Source organism: Puma concolor, chromosome F2 (genome assembly GCF_028749965.1).
Source record: "Puma concolor isolate L17-30 chromosome F2, mPumCon1.1.hap2, whole genome shotgun sequence".
NCBI lineage: Eukaryota > Metazoa > Chordata > Mammalia > Carnivora > Felidae > Puma > Puma concolor.
The window spans coordinates 21,382,608-21,402,987 of record NC_141684.1 but is presented as its reverse complement, the minus strand read 5'-3'; the positions used below and the strand labels follow the sequence as shown (position 1 = coordinate 21,402,987).

Genomic DNA, 20,380 nt, shown 5'->3' with positions numbered 1-20,380 from the left:
TTTCTTTTCTAATCCCAGAATGGACTCTCAGTAATACCAGCTACAAGGAGAAAGCATAAAGAGAAAGGGCTCACAATTAAAGCCCAGGTCACTCTGATAATTGCATATATATTAGTGGCATGGGACACCTTCTCCCCTTAGCTCACTTTAGCCTGCAGACAACACTGTCTGCTAAGGTGGGACACATGAGCAGAAGCCCAGAGAAATGGGCAATTTCTCTTGAATCCAAGTATTCTTGAATTCAAAACATCTTCTTCCCCTTTCTCAGAGCAGTGCCAGATCCACAAAGTCCTAAAAATAACTCCAGTATATAAACCACAATAGATCAATATTTTCTTTTCCCAGGTACTTTTTACTGCTAATATGTCATTTTGTTACAATATTGATCTTTTCTAAAGTTTTGGGTACAGCTATTTAATTTAGTGGCTAATGATATTAAAGAGTTGGATTAATTGGAACTACAGTAGTATGGTTTAATGACACAAGAGTTTTAGTGGAATTAGTTTCAAAATATTTGTGCTGGCTTGGCTTTTCAGCAGACTAGCTGCTTCTGTGCCAAGCATGACTGAGACTTACGGTGCAGTCAAGAGCCTAACATTATTCAACTCTCTGCGATGTGAACTTCTTTCACTAGCCAAGCCATGGTCTTCTCAAACATGGCCTTGTAAGGATAGCATTTTTCTATTGGTGGAGGAAAGGTAGTGGTGGACAAACCATTCAGAGCCCCAGAGAGCCTTCAAATTGCCTACATGTGAGTTTAAGCCAGTAAAAGCCCAACTACCTCCAGTGGGCACTGGAGAGGCAAATGCTTCTCTTCGTGGTGCCTGGAGATGAGAGTTGCATTACAATGGAAAAGATAAAGGTTCTAGTGTTCAAATGCGAATGCATCCCCCATCCCCACCCCTTGCCCCAATTCTCTTTAAGCTTCCCTCCTATAAACAGGGGCCTGTTGATGTGAAAAAGAACCTGGTCACACACTCCAAAACTTCTGCAGCTGGTGTGAGGGTCTTCTGCTGTATGGGAAACAGGAACTGTTCAAAGCTGCCACAGAGTCAACTGGCAGATCTCAATGCAAACACACACTAAACGCAGTTGATGGTGGTCAATAAAAAATCTTGGAAATTATATATATTATATATTATAATACATATAATATATAATTGAATATATAATTCAAATTGATTTAGGGGTGACATAATCAAAGACCAGGACGCTGCTCAATCCAAATCATATTCTTGGAATTATGCATGAATAGGGGGGCTAACCAGAGCTTCAAAAGGTATCTTCATGATACTTGTGCTATTTTAGGGGGAGGCCAGCCAACTTCCTCTGCGGAATGGGAGGTGGCCACCATCAGCTTGTGGAGCAGAGCAACGACCAGACACTTGTATTTAATGGCAAGCGTAAGTATTTCTTCAAAGTCAGGTCACAAAATCACTCCCCCAACCACAGGAGAAATAATGATCTAATGAGAATCTCTTGTTTCAGATTTTTTTTTAAAGAGAACTCTTGAATACATTGTTATCGAATTTGGGGAGGGTTGTATTTAAATAGAGTCACATAAAACAGAGCTGTGTGCTATTATCAACTCAGCTTAGAATTGCACATTTGATAGCTGTGTGTGTGCTCATAGGGCAAAGCCATGTGTAAACACCCTGTTTGTTTTCTTTGATCCAAATTATTGAAATTTAAAAGATTATAACAATGCAGAAAGCAACCAGCAGCGTCTTCAGTGTCTTCATTGTTTTACGTATTAGTATCTCCAACTGGATTAATGTAACATTCTTCTTATCATTCACGTCAGCAGGGCTGTTTCTATCACTCTGCACTTGAAGCCTAAAGGCCTGGGTTTAAGAGCCTAAGGCTTCTGTAAATGTTTGAGGTTTGGAAATAACAACAGCAACAAAACAAGCCGTTAAATAAATGAAACCCCTCAACCATTGGCTCCAAAATATGAAAAGAATATCGTATAATTACAAAGAATGTATCTACAACACTTAATGTTATGTCAACCAGTCAACTGCAATTCTGTGAAAGTCATATGGTAACTTTGAAATTTTATTAGGTGCATGTTGTTGGTGCTTTTTGGTGTTTGATGTAACTGGAGAAGGGAGACTCTGAAGTAAGAGTGCTTGGGGCTCTTCAAGATTGTAAAATAGCCCTACATGGTGCATGAAACTCCCATCTTACAAAGCCTTCTACACCCATTTTCTGCTGCTCTGTGGAAGTCATCTGTCCGTCTTGGTGCTGTTGGGCAAGAGGTCTAAAACTGGTCCCATACTCACTGGCACTTCCTCCTTTACATTTATCTTAGAGGTGAATTTCATCCTAAAATTTTTAGATCTTAGAAATGGTGCCCCTCCCACCCGCACTCCAGCCCAGAATTTTCCCTGCAGGGCCAAGATAATGGCCAGAAGAAAACCAGTTTTGATATTATCCCTCCGGCCACGTTCCCACATGAGAATCTCCAGGGAAGGATCTATTTTGTTCTTTTTATTAAGGTGCAGCGGAACCTCCCTGTGCACATGGCCAACTCTTCCTCAAGCTTCCCACAGGTGGTCAGCTTTCAAAAGAATGTTCCTTGTCTCCCCACTAGAGTAAGTCACCAGAGCAAAAGAATGGAAATGTGGTCCTGTTTGACCTGGAAGCTATGCAGTGGTTCCAGAAATCGTGCACATTGACAAAGCAGAATTCATAAGACAGTTCTCTGGCCACAGGATTAGATGCAGATCTAAAAAAACAAAGGAGCAGGACCTGTTTGTCTTTGAAATAGAGTCCCCAGCTGTGCCCCGAGCAGAAGCATCTCCTGGTCTGTCCTTGCTCATAATCTCACGGGTTCAGTTTTGATTAGCAGCTTTGACCAGTCACTCCCTGGAGATGTGAATTCACATCCACTGCTGTTCGGGCAGCAAGCCTTCACCAAGATCAAGCATAAGAAGGAATTATTAGTCAGTACTGGGGAAAAGGGGGACGGTTAAGGTTTTCTGTTTGTGTTCTTTAGAGAATACTCAAAATCTACCCAAGAAATTTTGTTAAAAGAAGAGATTAAAAGAAAAAAAAAAACAAAGCAAGAAAGTGAGGTGGAGGGGGTTGTGGGAGAGGTGAATAAAAACAGCCTTTAAGGCATAAAAGAATTTATGTCATTTTCAAAGATTAGATTTTTAAAAAGAGTCTACGGCAGTCTTAAGTCTAGTTGTCAAGCAACAAAATTACTCTAAAGATTGTAGAGGAAAACATCACCAAGAATAAAGCTGCTAATGCACCGGGGAGAGGAGGTTTGGGTAAAGGGGGTCTTCTAAACTTTTCTTCAGAGAGACTTTTGTAGTTCCCATTCAAAATCAATCAGGTGACATTTGCAGACAAAGAAAGCATTTGCAAGTAACACTGGGGTAAATCCATTGGAGGTTTCTATCCTTAGGTTATATTTTCAATAAGGTTGATACTCCTTTTCCCCTTGAGTGTTAAAAATGGCAAAATTCCCTCAGAACTAAGGACCGTTAACCTCTGAGCAACCGAGAAGTGACTTTGGAGACAACTCAGGGCTGCTTCCCCCATTCTGGAGGTAGAAGCCCAGTGTGCAGTGACACAGCTCACAGAGCCCGTGCAGGGGTCTGCAGGTGGCCATCATCCATAGGGAAGTTTGTAGGATCTCTGTCCCCTAGGTATGTCTTAAACTACAGAAGTGATTTGCTTTTCACCCTAGCAGAACCACCGATGCTCTGCATCTCAAATTCAGTTCTCAAGCTGGTACAAGCTAATCCCCTTGGCACCCCCAGAGAGTCTGATAATTATTCATTTCTGTTCCTTCCCAAGAGTGTCTTTCTTGCTCAAGTGTGGGTGTCAGCCTTTCAATAAAAGGTGTCGCACAGGTTTAAGTAAAAGGAAAAGTTAAGCATCAACAGTTTATAGCCCTTAGACATCAAAATATTTATCCCTTACCTCCTGGTCTCCCGCTGCCTACTAAACAAAACTCCCCACAGCCATTCCTGAACTTCTGGGAGGTAAAATCTCCAACATACATCTTGGGAATAAGGTACAGCACAGGAGGAAGTAACATCCAGAAATCGTGGCTTAACACGGAACAAAGAACCTAAAGGCTGTGAATGAAGTCGCTTCTCCATTTTGCTGGTTTAGTAAGTGACTGCTCAGATTTTATGCCTCCATGTTTCCAAAACTTTCCCCGCCAAAGACTGCAAAATGAGGCTGACAGTTTGGAAAACAGTCACAGTTACTACGCAAATATGTGATACACCAGGAATTAAGGCATTTATAGAGAAGCCATTTTCAACTGGGTTCTTTCATTGACTTCAGCTTTGCCTTTTCCCATCTCCACCCTTAGCCATCACCTTTTAAAAATTTGTCAGCACACTTCTGACTGAAAAAAAAAAAAAAAAGCTAGGAAACTCTACTTATTTAATTGTTCAGAACACATTTTGCAAAAGCCAAAGCAAGGATGAACCAGCATCACTAGATGACCACCTGCACCATAAAGTATGTCCAGTTTTCCAAGGTTGTTACCTGTAACAACTAAACGGTCGATTCCGAACGACCCTCAATTAGTGAACCAACAAATTCCCAGCTACACTATTTCAGCAGCTGGCAGTTCTTTTGGTTTAAGCCGGTCCTCTTCTGTGTCCCCAAGACTAAGTTTAGAATCGGAGCTTTAGAAAATCCAGCGTAACGATGAACGGTTGTGCCTACGTAAAGGATGGGAATACAGATGACCAGGGTGACTATCAAGGAAAGGAATTAAAAGCTGTTTGGGGGAAGCCCTAACCAGCAAAGTCCGGGCCCTGGAAGGGCAGGCTGTGCACAAGGATCCAAATATGTGTCCCGATGCTGTCCACTACCTCTTCTTCCACTGTCTACTTCCTCAGGCAAGGGAAATGCCTGCTGCCATGTGCATTTTCTGAGGTCTCTCTGGCAGGAGGTGAATGCTGCTTGAATTCTGTTTTCATTGTGGAAAAGCTGGGACAGGGACAGGGTTTGGCAGGAGGAGATATTGTCTCAGAAGAACATGGGGAGCCGGCCTTGTACCCTGTTGTTACCCCAACACAATGTTTGGCACACAGTAGGTGCTCAACAAACGTGTGCTGGATAAAGGAAAGAAGAAGGAAGCCCTGCTGTTGGAAGTGAAATTCAAGAGGTGGGCAGTAGAGATTGGAATGTTCTCCCCAGGGGCATTGGCAACAGGGTTTGGCCTCGTAATTCTGGATTTGTGAAGAATTAGGGTCTGTGAGGGCCTGGTGGTCCTGGGCTGACCCATCGAGAGGCCAGAACTTGTTGGTGACTGAAATCCCTCTGAGTTCCCTCTTGGAAGCCCCCTTGTTTGGCAATACAGCCTGACAGGTTGGGGTGAGTCATCCTATGAGGTGACTCACCCAAATCACATTTGGCTCTCTTTCCCTTCCCCTGTCAACTTTCCAAATCTCAGTGGGGAGGGGGAGCGTTTTCCAAAGTGCTGTGCATTTCCTGAGGCCCCCGGGGGAGAGCAGACCATGTATGGAGACCCCCTAAGATGCCAAACTTCCTTGTGCTGGCAGGGTCCCAGAGTTGTTATATATATTTAAAGAAAAGCCTCCAGTGCCTATCAGTCCCAGATTGGGATTGTGGGTACACAGAACATATTTGCTGAATTTTTGATTCAGCCAAGTTTATATTTTCAGGGGAAAGAAAGCAAAAGCATTACGTAAGGTCAGTCAATGTGGACATTTCTCTAATGCCCAAAGACAAGCAATAGTGTGCTTTGTTGTAAGACATCGTAAAAAAAAAGAATTAATTGTGGATATAACCCCAGAAAGGATTAAAAAGGGACTAGTAGGTTCTCTACTGAGGTAGGAACCTAGTGTGGACTGGGCCCTTTTCCTTCTTTAGGCACACAGGGGGCACTTGCTGTTTTTCCTCTTCAGAGAGCTGTGATTTAAACTTGACCTAGAAAGTCTTCTCAAGTTGTAAAGTCAGACCACACAGGAAAACGGCATTCTGCCACCCTTACCCTCAACCCACCATGGTCTTTGATTAAATGGCCGTCTCCTTTTGTTCTTGAAAACATTCTTCTATAGGACAGAATATATACACTGGCCACATACAAGCTCCCTGTGTTTATCTGTATGTGCATGTGCTAAGTTGTGCCTGGGTACCAGGAACCAAGAACTAAGATGTTTCAACCACCAGCCCCCTTCTCCTTCCCTCTAGAGCTACAAGAAATCCAATTGGTTCACTAAAGTGTCAACAGGTTAAGCCTAACAGTATTGTGGCCATATATACACCAATCTACCACAAATGACTGCCATATGCTAGGGGTGGAGTTTGTCTTGGACAGTCTGAGCCAGAAAGAGGACAAGATTTATAAAAAAAAAAAAAAAAAAAAAAAAAGAGAGAGGATACTTGTTTTCCCATAGGTACAGAACGTGCTGATTCGTTTTGGCGTAGTTTTCTCATATAAAGTGCTTAAGAGTTGGACAGAATACCTTTAGACGTCATAACTAACATAACCAAGACGTGTTTACATTCCTGCCAGGGCAGAGTATCGTGAACACTTCCACTGACATTGCAGAACTGCTGTGATTTTTTTCTAACATATCATGCCATCTGCACACATAATAAAATAATCCAGTAGTTGCCATGCTAAAATAGGACTTCTAGTGAAGGGCACAGACAGCCCCCAAAGGGAGCTTGAGTTATGCACAGTGATGAAAACTGGAAGCAATTTTCCAGCTAATGGTCTGCCAATGACCACTTGGAACAAGTTGGCACTGTATATTATGCACCTCATTTAAAAATCCACAGCAAACTAAGATTTTCCAAAGCCCATAATCTTGACTGAATGGGTGTTTTTTTTTTCAGTTAATCTGGTTAATCTGTCAATGCTCCATGGATATCTTCTGGCAGGTGCCATGAGTTAGTCTTTCTGTGAGGAACAGGCCATGTTCATATCAACTGGCAGGACAGCAGCTTGGAAGGCTAACCACGTTTATGGAGAACCCTCGGTTGAGGCTGCAAGAGGAAAGAGGGGAAAAACGCGGTGAGTCATTTCTTTATGTTCCCAGATACTGGCATGAAGCAATTATCCTACTCAAACAAACTCTAACATCCTTTAGGTCAAAGAGAAAGCTCTAACAGATGTAATAGTTACTCAACTGCAGGACAAATTTATGATGGCTCTTGGAATGGTCCTTCTACCATTTGGCAGAGTATGGAAAACATCCATCTCGGGGATAGGCGAAGTTGCCTGGAAGGCAGGGCAAAATCAGATCTCTGGAGCTGGCATTCATCCCTCCCTAGTCTGTGGTTTGAGAAACCATTTCATACATTATAGAGCTTCATGAAGTTACCTGATCTGGAACAGGATAAGACTGGGAGTGAAGGCATTTGTGTGTGTGTGTGTGTGTGGGGGGGTGATAATGGTGGTTTTATTTATCAGGGAGATTTCCTGGGATAAAACCCAAAAGGAAGTAATATGGCTGGAGCTCCTGAGCTTGCTAGTTGAAAAGTGAGACTAGCTGAGCAGGTCAGAGAAGAGACAGAGAAAGTTGTCAAAGTCTGACCAGAGATTGAACTACCTGCACTGCAATCTTGCTTTTGACTTTGGGAATGCTGGTGCAGATCTCTTCCTGGGTTTTGTAATTTTTTATTTTATAATGTTCCTTTTATTTTATCTGAGTCCTCCCTATAGTTCCTTATATGGAGGTCCTCATTTATTAGTTAATATGAGAGTGCCATGGAATGTCTTGTTCAGAAAAATATCAACATTAGCTTTATTTAATACACAAAACTATTGGGCAATGGAAGAGAAAGATAGCAAGAATTCTTGATGTTAAAAAAAAAAAGGAAAAAACTGACCTAGTTTTTAAAACTGGCTTTTCAAAATAATGAGAGAACACAAAATTTATAAGCACGTTTGATTACAACTTACTGTTTTTGAGAAAATGCAAAAACAAAAGTAAGGTACTATTTAAGCATACTAAATATAAAATAATACACACTACTGATAAGGTTGCAATGAAAGTAGCATACTAATAAATTGCTGATGGCATTGTAAACTGGAAAAATAATGTCAATTTATTTAAAAACTATTAAAAATTCACATTCTTTGACTCACTGTTCCCATTCAAGGAGTGTATCCTAAGGAAACAATCTCCAAAAAACGATAGAAACTATATGCACACATATACAACCCAGAGATTATTTATACTAGTGGAAAAATTGGGAAATGAGTCTTCCATTGTTGAAAATGCAGGTTAAGTAAATGATGGTGCATTAGCAGGATAGATGCTTATATGGCTATTAAAGTAATAATTATGATGATTATGTAGCTACATGGTAAACAGTTACGATATACTACACTATAAAACTTACACATATGCATAGAAAAGAACTCTAAGTGAAAGGAAGAAAATGCTAGGATTTTTATTATTGTTACCTTAAGTATTTTGCAAAACACCAAAAATTAGGTTCACAAGAATGCAGATGTGACCCACGAGCAGTGACTAATGAAAGCATCCGTACTCATACTAATACTACCTCAAAAATAACTACTTTGCAGTTTCATTAAGAGATAACACTCTAGGGGAACCTGGGTGGTTCAGTCGGTTACGTGTCTGATTCTTGATTTTGGCTCACGATTTGTGGGTTCAAGCCCTGTGCTATTTAGCACAGAGCCTGCCTGGGATTCTCTCCTTCTGTCTCTGCCCCTCCCCCGCTCACACATGCTCTGTCTCAAAATTAATTAATAAACCTAAAAAAAGATAACACTCTAGTAATATGGAAGGGGGCGAACAGAAACCAACATGAATAAAAATCTTCTACCCAGGTCAACCTGCGAGGGAAGAGGGCAGCCTAGGGAATTTCTGGGAACCTGACACAGTACACCAGCCTTTTGAGACTTCTAAAATCCGCTCTGGAAAAATGTGTGACCTTGGAAAAGTATTCCTATGAATGACCATAAAATAAAATTTAAAAGTGAATAAAGATAATAGTGAATTCCAATTAATCACTATACATTGAACCCTGAATCAAGAGTTGAGAACTAGGCTTATCACAGTTGCTATTCTTCCAAATAACCATGTTTTCCACATGAACTTCTAACAGATGATGGAAAGCAGATGTGTCAAGATCTGTAATAACCTTATAAACACTAACATAAGCTGAGCCCACTGTACTTCACAGCTCTTTCACCTGTGGTTCCTCAGTTCACTTCTGAGGATAGGTAGGAATAGCCCCATTTTATGGATAAGGAAATTGAGGCCCAGAACCAAAGCCACACAGTTTGTGAGGATTGAACCTGTGCTCAGACTTAGGTATGTCCCAGTCTAGAGACATGCAGGAGTGACAGGGACACATATATAAAGTGTAAATATTCGTAGCCTTTCCCATTCTCCTCTCTCCTAAGTAGGATTCTGTGTTTATCCATCGGCCCAGTCAGCACTATAAAGGGCCCTGCTGGGCATGGAAGAAAATTGAAGACTTAATTTATGTTACACAGACAGATGATAGGAAGAGCAGAGAGATACTCTTGTAAGACACTGACAGAGGCAGACGTAGAGTTCACAGAGACACCAAGTGAGGGTTTAGGAAGTGAGACAGAGAACTTAGATGGCAGCAGTGGGAACTGGGCCTTTGGCAAACGGATGGCCAATGAGAAGCGCGTGCTATGGCGTAATGCCCCCTTGACCATCTTTCCACGGAAGAGTAAGGAATTCATTGCTCCTTGATGCTTTCACAGTGAGTTGTCTTTCACTTGACTGTGTCACCACATTGAGTTGGGCTTTATGTGGGAGCAGGAGGCCTCTGTTTACTCAGGTTGCATGTGAAAGGTATTGGCCTCGGGTCAGGCTTGAACCACTGGTTTTCTATCACAGATGTACAGTGATGGACTCTGCTGTCATCCCTTTGCCCTAGAGTTTTGTCATCTGCAGCTGGAATCATGTCTTCAGGTACAGAAGAGCTACCTGAGGTCAAAATGTAAAGTGGCAGTTCGTGATCTTCCAGATGGTGCTTTTTTTGGGTGCCATCCCCCAGGCTTCAGCCATCCCAGATTCCTTCCAGCTCCTCATACACACTGAGCGTTCGAGCCTTTGCTCAGCCTTTCCTCCTGCCTAGGATGCCTTCTTTGCATGCCCTCTGACACTAGTGAACACCTACCCCTCTGTCTTCCAAAACCACCTTGTGGTCTTGTGTCACACTCTTTACAAAGTCTCCTTTCCCCTTGATACAGCTGACAACTTCCCCCTATCAGCCAGCATGGCATCTGAAACCTTTACCACCAAACCCACCATGAACACTTTATTTTAATGTATCCATCTCTCCTAAATTTCTTGAGGCTGATACATGGCTTTTTAGTGTGTGTCTTCCTAGTGCAAAGTGCAGTGCCCTGTGTATAGAAAGTGCTTAATGAATAGTAAAATTAATGAAGAAATGAATGATGTTGGAGAAAAAGAGTTCTTTTCTCTTCTCTTCTCTTCTTTTCAATTTAATTCAATGCTTAATTTTATAGGAGATTTAGTCCTGTAGCTCAAGTCTGCATATGGAGAGGGCGATTGTTCTAATTCTTTTCTTGCCATCTAAGAGCTAAAGCCACATGTGCTTTATGTATGTGCTGGCTATGTATGGATTTGCAACTAACATATAGTGAAGGGTTCTTCCTCAGATCTCTGTTTGAGGGTCAACATTACTATTCAGGTATTCTGGGAACTAACCACCTCTTAAGTCCAATGCCTCCAGAGTTTGGGAAAAGTAGAGAAGCATTTAAGTCTAGTGATTAAGGGCATGGGCTCTGGAATCAGGCAGATCTGGGCTGACATCCCAGGCTTGCCACTTACCAGCTATATGATGTTGAAAACATTGATTTCCCCAACCTTCAATTTCTTTACTTTTAAAATGGTGATCATTTTAAAATGGGTTGCTGGAATGATAAAATGGTCTCATAGAAAAAGCACCTTGCATGGTGTTTGGCAAATAGTAAATATCTGCTGAGTGATGGCTATTATTTATTAATATTATTACCACAAATTCCCAAAATTCCTTAGAGAAACAAGGAATACAAATAGGGCAAGGCAGGGTTCTAATGCCACAGCTGGGGGCAGTTAAAAGAAACACCATGCCCAGGGGTCAAGCCTTTGCACCCTCCGGGAGAAAGATAACACTCTTCTTGCCTGCCAAGGCCACAGTCAACACACTCTGGCTTCTACTCTCCCCCAGATTAGTGCAGACAATGACAGACGGCTCCATGATAAGGAGATTTCACTTCAAAGGCAGGAAGGGGCCCGGGAGGCAATGGTCAGCTTGGCACAGGAATCAAAGAACAGATCTGGGACTGAGTGTGTCCAGCTCCACCTTCCCCTACTCCAGCAGCAAGGGGCTGATAGGATTCGTGTCTTTAGGGAAGGAGAAAAGATACTGTGTATAGGCAGCCTTACCTCTCTCATGGGCTGAGGGAAGGAAATACGATAGTTTCTTAGAAGGTGTTTAGTGTTTTCAATTCAAAAGGGAGAGCCATAATAAATAAATAAAGGGGCCATATCCTCTATGTGAAAGTGTCTTTTATGTGACTCAAATTTGAGGACTCTGCATTTTGAGGTTGGGCTATTTATGTCAGATGTGAGATGCACACTCCAAAGGAGTGAAGTCCACAGTTGCCCCTCCATTATGGAAATAATAAGCAAAACTAACATTTGTTGAGCAGCTACAATGGGCCAACGAAAGTTTTATAGGCAGTTACTCATTGGATCCTTACCACCATCTCTGAGGCCTGAATTGTATGATCTTCTTAAAATAGACCTGGAAAAAATGAGGCCAGCTTCATTAACTCCTCACAGTCATAACACTAGAAGGTCTAGGGCCAAGACTAGAACCTGGATCTGTTCTTACCACAATGCTTTCCTGACTCAATAAGAAACATAAGGGGGAGCTTGGGTGACTCAGTTGGTTAAGTGTCTGACTCTTGATTTCCACTCAGGCCATGATCTCATAGTCGTGAGATTGAGCCCATGCTTAGTGTGGAAACTGCTTAAGATTTTCTCTCTCCCTCTTTCTCCCTCTGCGCCTCTCCCCCACTTGTGCTCTCTCTCTCTCTCTCTCTCTCAAAAAAAAAAAAAAAAAAAACGTGTTAGGAAAGCAAATTCTTTAACTCCCAACAGGAATGCAGGAAAGCAAGTAGCTGTGTTTGTATAAAAGAATGCTCATCACCCTATACATAAAGTACCATAAATAGAGAAAGTTAGTACATTTCTATTTAACAGTCTGAAATCTTTCCTATGTTTAGAGCAGTAGTCTTCAACTGTGTACAGTTCCCCCACCCCCAGCCTCCCCAAAGAGATATCTGCACTGTCAAAAGACATTTTTGATTGTCACAACTAGGGGAGTATTACTGCAACTGGGGGGTAGAGGCCAGAGACCTTACTAAGCATCCTAGAATTGCCTAGGACAGACGCCCCATCCCCCATCAAAGAATTATCCAGCTACTGAGGTTGGTTTAGAGGATACAGGTCCTTGTTTATCTTCTCTTCCTCGTTGTGAGCCAAATATATCACTCCCGAAATAGGCCAAGATAAAAACCAACTTAAGTGTGCCCGTTGTGTGTACAGGAAATAAGGCTGAGCTCAAACCTCACTCCTTCTATTCATCATTTGCTTGTTTTATTTTATATTCAATGTAATCAAAACCTCTAATACTAAATTATTTCTAACTTTTAGAACCCTCACAGGCATACCGTCATAAGAATCAAGAGTGGATGATTTAAACAGGTATGCACACTTAATTAGTTAGCATGTAGGGGAGAAGTCAGGAGATAAAAGAAGGACAGAAGAGGATTTATGTGGCGATAAAGCTAAACTCTACCACAAGTCCTTTAGTGGGAGAGCTCATATGCCTTCTCCATTTCATGAGGTTCCTTTCTGCCACTGCCTGCTCCCCTATTGTTTGGGGGGTCTTTGGCCCCTGAGAGTATGATTAAGAAATTAACTATACCCCCCTGACTGCATGAAAATCAAGGTCTGAATCTTGGACAAAATGAGTATCAGGCTGGCAGAGGACCTGGGTGAAGGGCAATAGAACAGATGATGCATACAAACTAGCTTGCAGCTTCTCATAAACCCTAGTAAACCAGAAATGACAATGGTGCTGTTATGGGTAACTTTTGTGTCCACCAGACCGGGCCACAGAGTACCCTGATATTTGGTTAAACATTATCCTGAGTATGTCCATGAGGGTGTTTCTGGATGAGATGAACATCTGAATCAGTAGAGTGAGTACCATACATTGCTGTCTCTAATGTGGGTGGTCCCCATCCAATCAACTGAAGGCCTGAGTTGAACAAAAGGCTGAGTAAGCCTCAGCCAGGAGAAAGAATGAAATCTTGCCATCTGCAACAACACAGATGGAGCTAGAGAGTATGATGCTAAGTGACATACATCAGTCAGAGAAAGACAAATACCATATGATTTCACTTATATGTGGAATTTAAGAAACTAAACAAATGAACAAAAAGAGACAAACCAAAAACCAGACTCTTCACTACAGAGAACAAATTGGTGGTTGCCAGAGGGGTGGTGGGTGGGGGATGGGTGAACTAGGTGAAGGGGATGAGGAGTACATTTATCATGATGAGCACTGAGTCATGTACAGAATTGTTGAATCACTATACTGTGCACCTGAGACTAATATAACACTGTATGTTAACTATACTGGAATTTAAAAAAATGAAAAAAGAAAAGAAAGAAAGAAATGCTTTTAAAAAAACAAAAAAAAAAAAAACCCAAAAAAACAGCCAAGTAAGGGAGAATTCACTCTCTATGTCTGTCTTTGAGTTAGGACACTGGTCTTCTGTCTTTGGACTTGGAGTCAGACTTGCTTGGACTGAAACGTACACCATCAGCTTTCCCAGGTGTCCAGCTTGCAGACCTTGGGCCTTCTTAGCCTCCATAATTATGTGAGACAATTCCTTTATCTCTCTCCCTGACATCTCTCTGACCCGTGTGCACTTTCTCTGTCTAGATAGATAGATTTGTCTGTCTTTCAATAACTAGAGATGGGTAGATATAGATACATTGATATATCTCCTGTTGAAGAAGCAAGGTCTCTTACTGGTCTCTTACTGTTTCTCTGGAGAACACTAACACAGAGTCTGTAGATGACAATGACCATAATAGTAAGCACTATTGTTAACCAAGTACTTACTACATGCCCTAGCTTCATGCTAAGAACCTGTGTCCACTGTGAAGCAACTTGAGGAGGTAGATATTGTGACTTCACTCCACAGATGAAGGAAGTTAGGCTTGGAGGGATAAATGAACTAACACGGGCTATACTTTAGGCCAGCCTATGAACCTTGATCTGGTTATAATGTGTCAGGGGCCTATTGATTATGGAAGTGCTAAGCAGGAAATGTGCAACCCCAAAGCCCCATGGGAACATATTCAGGCAAGCATTTCTACCTAGTTGGGATAGGAAGGCTTTGGCCTCCATTCCCCATCCTCTCAGCCCTCAGTTTTATTGGTTCAATTAGAATGTGATTGGCTCCCAATACTTTAAGAGTCTTTCTGCAGTTGGCTTTGCAGTCCTCATTGGCTTGGATTGTCACCTCTCTGGGGTTTTAGAGGGTCCATGAGATGAAGCTGGATCACCGCACACACACACGGTGAATGAGAGAAGGAATGCACTTGTGTGTAAGCTGTCCCTCTCCTAACTCTAGGTCCTATGGGTAAAATTTAGTTTCTGCGCTTCAAGATTTGAGAACTCTGACATTTCAGCCAGAGGTTCTCAAACTTGACTGCATTGGATTCATCTTAAAGAGCGTCTTAAAATTTTATTTTTGTCCAGACTCTCTCCATTTCCACTGATTGCAAATGTCCAGGGGGAGGTCTGCAAAGCTCTCTGTTTACAAACGGTACAGTGATTCTCACGAGATCAGCATGGCCTAAGTCCATGGAAGCATCTATGCCTTTTCCCCAGTACTTAAATAGTAGTTATTTGTCCTTCAGACAGAGAAAAGTGTGTAGACTGTGGGGAAATTTGGTTTAGTCTTGTTCAGTTCACATAATAAAATACCAAGAATCTTGGATATAATACAATGCAGTGATCCAAATATTGGCTTTTAGAATGGGACAAGAAAAGAGCAGTGAAGCCTAAGCAAGCCATTCACAGTCCTGGAAACTTAGGCATGCTCTATCATTCCAGTATTATTTACAGGCTGATGCATGCATCAATTAATCAAGCAAGCAACATTTATTCCATTGAGTACTTACTAAATGCCCAACATTGCCTTCGGGCCTTCAGGGCTGGAGGAGTTTCATATCTGTATCATTGTACTTATCATACTGTATTAGAACCACCTGATGATGTCTTTGTCTATAAATATAGACAATTTTACAGTCTTTGTCTATAAAAATGCTTCTCACACTTTAGTGTGTTTAGAAATCCCCTGGGGAGATTGGTAGGGCATAGATTTTGAGCCCTGAATGGAAAGAATCTGATTTAGTAGGTCTGGAGTAGGTCTGTAAATGTGCATTTCTAACAAGCTTGCAGGGGACCCTAATGTTGCTAATCTGAGGAGCACTCTTTAAGAACCATTCGCTCCCAACCCCAGGCTTCTTCAGGCAAAGAATACATCATCTTCTCCTTCTGCAGGGTGTAGAAGAATGTCTAGAATATCAAAAGTGCTCTTGAAATGTTTGTTGAATAAATACAATGGCTAAGCTACCTGAGTAACATTAGCACTTACTTAAAGTAGAGGCAGAATTTATTTGGGCAACATGATATTGTTCTCTAACGAGAACTGGTTGAGAAATTTCAACGTATACAAGCATCTGAACTCCGTAAAGACTCTCTGAAAAACTAGGACGCCTATCAAGATCAGTCTCAGGGCATGGTTTCCCCAGGAAGATGGCAGCACCTCACCCAGCTTTCTGGCCATTCTGAACTAGAACTGCTGACCACAGTGGCTGCCATCTTGCACCACATGAATATGATTTGATGTCTTTCTGGGAGAAAGTATCACCAGGCTAGATGCTCCCTGCAGGGATGCGTTTGGACAGCCAGTTAGGAGGAGGCAATCCAGTGATTCCATTCTCAGCACTGGACATAGGTAAGCATTTCAAGTCATTAAATTCCAACAGCCACTCTAAAAGCCCACAGAGCCTTCCAGAAGAAAACTGTGTCCACTGGCACAAACAACAACGAATCTCATGGGAGATCATAAAAATATGCCTTGAAGTTTGATCCAAGTTGCCTTTAAAATTCCCTCCCATCTCCACAATGTCAGACTGGCTGGCAGATTATATTCTGAAGGACTGTTTCCTAATTTCTCCCATTGCTTCTGCTTCCCACCTCACTCACTCACAGAGCAGGGTGCCTTTTGTGTTTGCCAAATGAGTAAGTCAAGTTCCTTTTCCTTTTTTTTTTTTTTTGAAGATTATCTATTTCCTTCTTTGTCTAGTTAACCCTTCTTTAATCTCAAAGGCCTCTCTTTGGACCAGTGCAATAGCTTCTTCATTGGAAAAATATTCTATTAGATTCACATCTTCAGAAAAACATGTCCAAAAAAACTCTTCAGATCCTGCAGCTTTTCCAAGAGAAAGAAGCAAGCACACTTTTTTAAAAATGTTTATTTTTGAGAGAAAGAGTGTGAGTGGGGGAGGGGCACAGGGAAGGAACACACACAGAATCCGAAGCAGGCTCCAGGCTCTGAGCTGTCAGCACAGAGCCTGAGGTGGGGCTCTAACCCATGAACTGCAAGATCACGACCTGAGCTGAAGTTGGGTGCTTAACTGACTGAGCCACCCAGGAGCCCCAAGAAAAGCATGCTTTTAAAGGAGTATACAGGGGCGCCTGGGTGGCTCAGTCGGTTGAGCGGCCGACTTCGGCTCAGGTCATGATCTCGTGGTCTGTGAGTTCGAGCCCCACGTCGGGCTCTGTGCTGACAGCTCAGAGCCTGGAGCCTGCTTTCAGATTCTGTGTCCCCCTCTCTCTGACCCTCCCCCATTCGTGCCCTGTCTCTCTGTCTCAAAAATAAATAAACGTTAAAGGAGTATACAAAGTATACTTATTTTTCCTCTTTTTGCACGTGTCTTTTTGAATTCATGCCACACAAGCTAAATAAATATGAACATATAAAGCTGATAACAATGATGGATTTCACCAAACAGAAGCTTAGAGTGGAAGGGTATTTTACAGCAGTACTTCTCAAATTTTAATGTGCATATGAGTCACCTGGGTATCCTGTTAAAATGCTGATCATGCGGGTCTAACAAACTCTCAGGCGATACTGGTGCTGCTGGTCCGTGGACCACATTTCGAGTAGAAACGCCACAGAGTTCTTAATGCAGAGCAGCACTGCCCAGTGGAGGCTTCTGCAGTGATACAGATGTTCTATATCTGCTTTGTCCAAAATGGCAGCCATTAGCCACATGTGGCCATTGAGCACTTGATGTGGCTAGTGCCTGGAGGAAACTAACTTTAAATTTTATTTAATTAAAATGTTTTCATGTTTATTTATTTTTGAGAGAGAGAGAGACAGAGTGCAAGTGGGGGAGGGGCAGGGAGAGGGGGAGAGAGAGAGAGAGAGAGAGAGAGAGAGAGACAGACAGACAGACAGACAGAATCTGAAGCAGGCTCCAGGCTCTGAGCTGTCAGCACAGACCCCAATGTGGGGCTTGAATTCATGGACTGTGAGATCATGACCTGAGCTGAAGTCAGGCACTTAACCGACTGAGCCACCCAGGTACCCCAAATTTTATTTAATTGTAATTCTTTTAGATTTAAATGGTCACCTGTGCCTAGTGGCCACCATATTGGAAAACAGCTTTGTAGAGTAGAAAACAGACTGAAAAATTTAGGAAAAAGGTTTCTGAAAGAAAGAAAAAAAAACCCTAAAAACCAGGGGAAACCACAGATTCCCCTCAATTGTATTGTAAATTTATACTGATTCCCACCCTCCCCTTCCTGCTTTCTGTAGCAAGGGCTCAAGGTTTCCCCTCTGTTCTCCAGAATCATTCTATAAACAAAATAGTGTAATTAGGAAAGGCTTTATAAACATTCTGAAGTGCAGAAGATTATCTCGTTTACATAAACCCTTTTGAGTTGGCAAAAACCAAGTCAGAAGTCTTATAAGAAGTAATTCTTTTGTTACAGGCACTTTCACCTTGGGTACATGGAGCAGGACTCTGAAGACAGGCTCCAAGGTTATTTCTTCACTGTGGGTTTTGGCCCTTTGGCCTGGAATGCAGGAACATATGCAAACCGTTCAGATAGTCAAGAAAAGTTCAAAAGGAAAAAGAGCTCAGTTCAAGTTGAGTTCCCCCAAATGAGAAAATGCTGAGGGTGGGGAAACGGTAGGGTTTAGTTTTGTCTAAACTGGATTTATCAGCTCTCAGCAGGTTACAGTCTATATTACAGCTAACGAGGTTGGGGGCTCTGCCCTGGGCTGGTGAGTACTAATTTCCATTGAGGAAAAAGTTATGAGGCTTGGATGTCTTAATGATAACAGATAATTTCTCTGTGTTGGCACAGCTACAAAGCACGTTGCTATGAAACTGCATAGATCGGGCTATTTCTTCTGTGTACACAGTTTCCACTTAAAGAATTCACTTGGCATGAGTTGCAAACCTGCTTGGGGACCCTTGTGATTAATTGCTTCAACTGGCTGGTGGCCATCAGCAGGATCTTGCATTTTGCCGGGTTCTACACAGAATTATGAAACTGGAGGTTTAATGGGATTTCAGGTAATAGAGCCCAGATGTCCAAGACTATGATGTTTGAAATTACACTGCTTGCAAGGCTTCAGGGCTTAAACCTTATTTATTTCTTGCTTAGTAAATTTTCCTGTTCCCATCTTTATGTCACCTTGGACCAGTCAAATGCTAAGGTCTTCATTTTCGCATACGGCATCTACAGAAGCCATTCACAAACATGCACCTGTAGCCAACAGCCTGGAGATACACGAGCTCCCCACCTTCCTGCCCTGGCTCTTGGGATTATCTTTCAGCCAAAAATATGGTAATTAACAGCCCTTCTACCACCTTGCTACTATACAGCACTTCACTTCCAAACTGCTTTCACACATTTAATTGCATCTTATTCTGTCAGGGTCTAGAAGAAATGGGCCGGGACAGGTATTATTATCTCCATTTGGATGAGGAAACCAAGGTGCGCAGAAGAGAAGGAATAATAATAGCTGACATTTGTGGACCCTGTGTGCCAAGAAGTACTGTTCCCATGGGAGTTTCTTGTGCAGCATTTCCTTTAAGCCTAACAACAGCTTTGAGATAGATATGATTATCAGCTACACTTTGAAACCCAGAAAACAAAGGCACGCAGAGTTTGGGTCACCCTGCTAATTACTGAGGGAGCCAGGCTGGAAGCTGGTACTCTTGCTCTCAGTTACCTCCTTAAGGAGTATCGGTGGCATCACAGACAAGACCTCGGAGTCTGTTGTTGCTAACGCAGCATTCATTTTACATCATTTGCAAGACAGAAGACAGATCCCAGGCACATTTTTCTAAGGAGAAGCCCTCTGTATTCCTATTCCCTGCTTTCTTCCAGAGCAATGCTGCCTCCTGAATGCTCTGAGGGAGGAGGGAGATTCTGTTGAATGGCATCCCATTTCAAAAAAATACTTGGCCTAATATTCTAGGTCCTTTAGATGACACTTCAGCCTATCCTTCCAGCCTTATCCATTCTGCATTCCAGACAGAGGAATTGATGGAATTTGCCCCACTCTGCCTGTTCTTTGATTATATGGCCCCTCCTTCCTTCCTCATCCCCCTGCTCAACTTCTCCCTTTCCTATAAGGCCAGCTCACAGGCCGCTTTACAAAGGCTTCACATAGCCTCACAAAGCCCATCTTTCCGTGTTCTGAACCTCTGTATGATTTTGTTGAATGAATGGATGAACAAATGGAAAAAATAACATCACTTTTTGACCGCTGTACCTGGCGCTATATGAAACATTGGGGATATGTGCACACAGGCAAACCATGACCACATAATGTCCTGTACGCTATTATAGAAGGGCAAGATGCCAGGGGAGCAGAGAGAAGGGGGTTGCTCATTGCTGTTTGCAGATATGGCTGGAAAATCTGCCCAAGCCTCATCTCCCCTCCTAGTTAGGGAGACTTCGTGTTCAGGGGGCTTGTATTTGATGTATCTATGTACAGTGCTGAGATTCGGCATCATCTCTAACCTGAGCAAATATATGATAAACAATGAAGGGTTGTAGTAGAAGTGATGGGGTCTCTGTCACTATGGTAGGGGCACTGCCTTGCCGCTTCTGTGCACAAGAGGGAGGCAGGCCTTTGCAGACGCCCACAGTGCCTTCCCAATGGTGTTAGCCCAGAGGGAGGGGGAGAGGGTCAGTGACCAGCAGTGGCCCAAACCTTAGCACTCCT

The 20,380-nt window shown here is 42.4% G+C and overlaps 1 protein-coding gene across 4 annotated transcripts in view; it reads right to left on the bottom strand.

The window, feature by feature from the left end:
• SAMD12 (sterile alpha motif domain containing 12) overlaps window positions 1-20,380 on the bottom strand; it is a 389,558-nt gene continuing 369,178 nt past the window's right edge. For all 4 annotated transcript variants that reach the window (XM_086695947.1, XM_086695946.1, XM_086695944.1 and 1 more), the window contains one exon: window positions 1-6,996. Coding sequence is in view for 1 of the 4 variants with exons in the window: in XM_086695945.1 (XP_086552071.1) it covers window positions 6,974-6,996 (23 nt within the window). In the remaining 3 variants the exon portion in view is untranslated. The remainder of the gene's footprint in view (window positions 6,997-20,380) is intronic.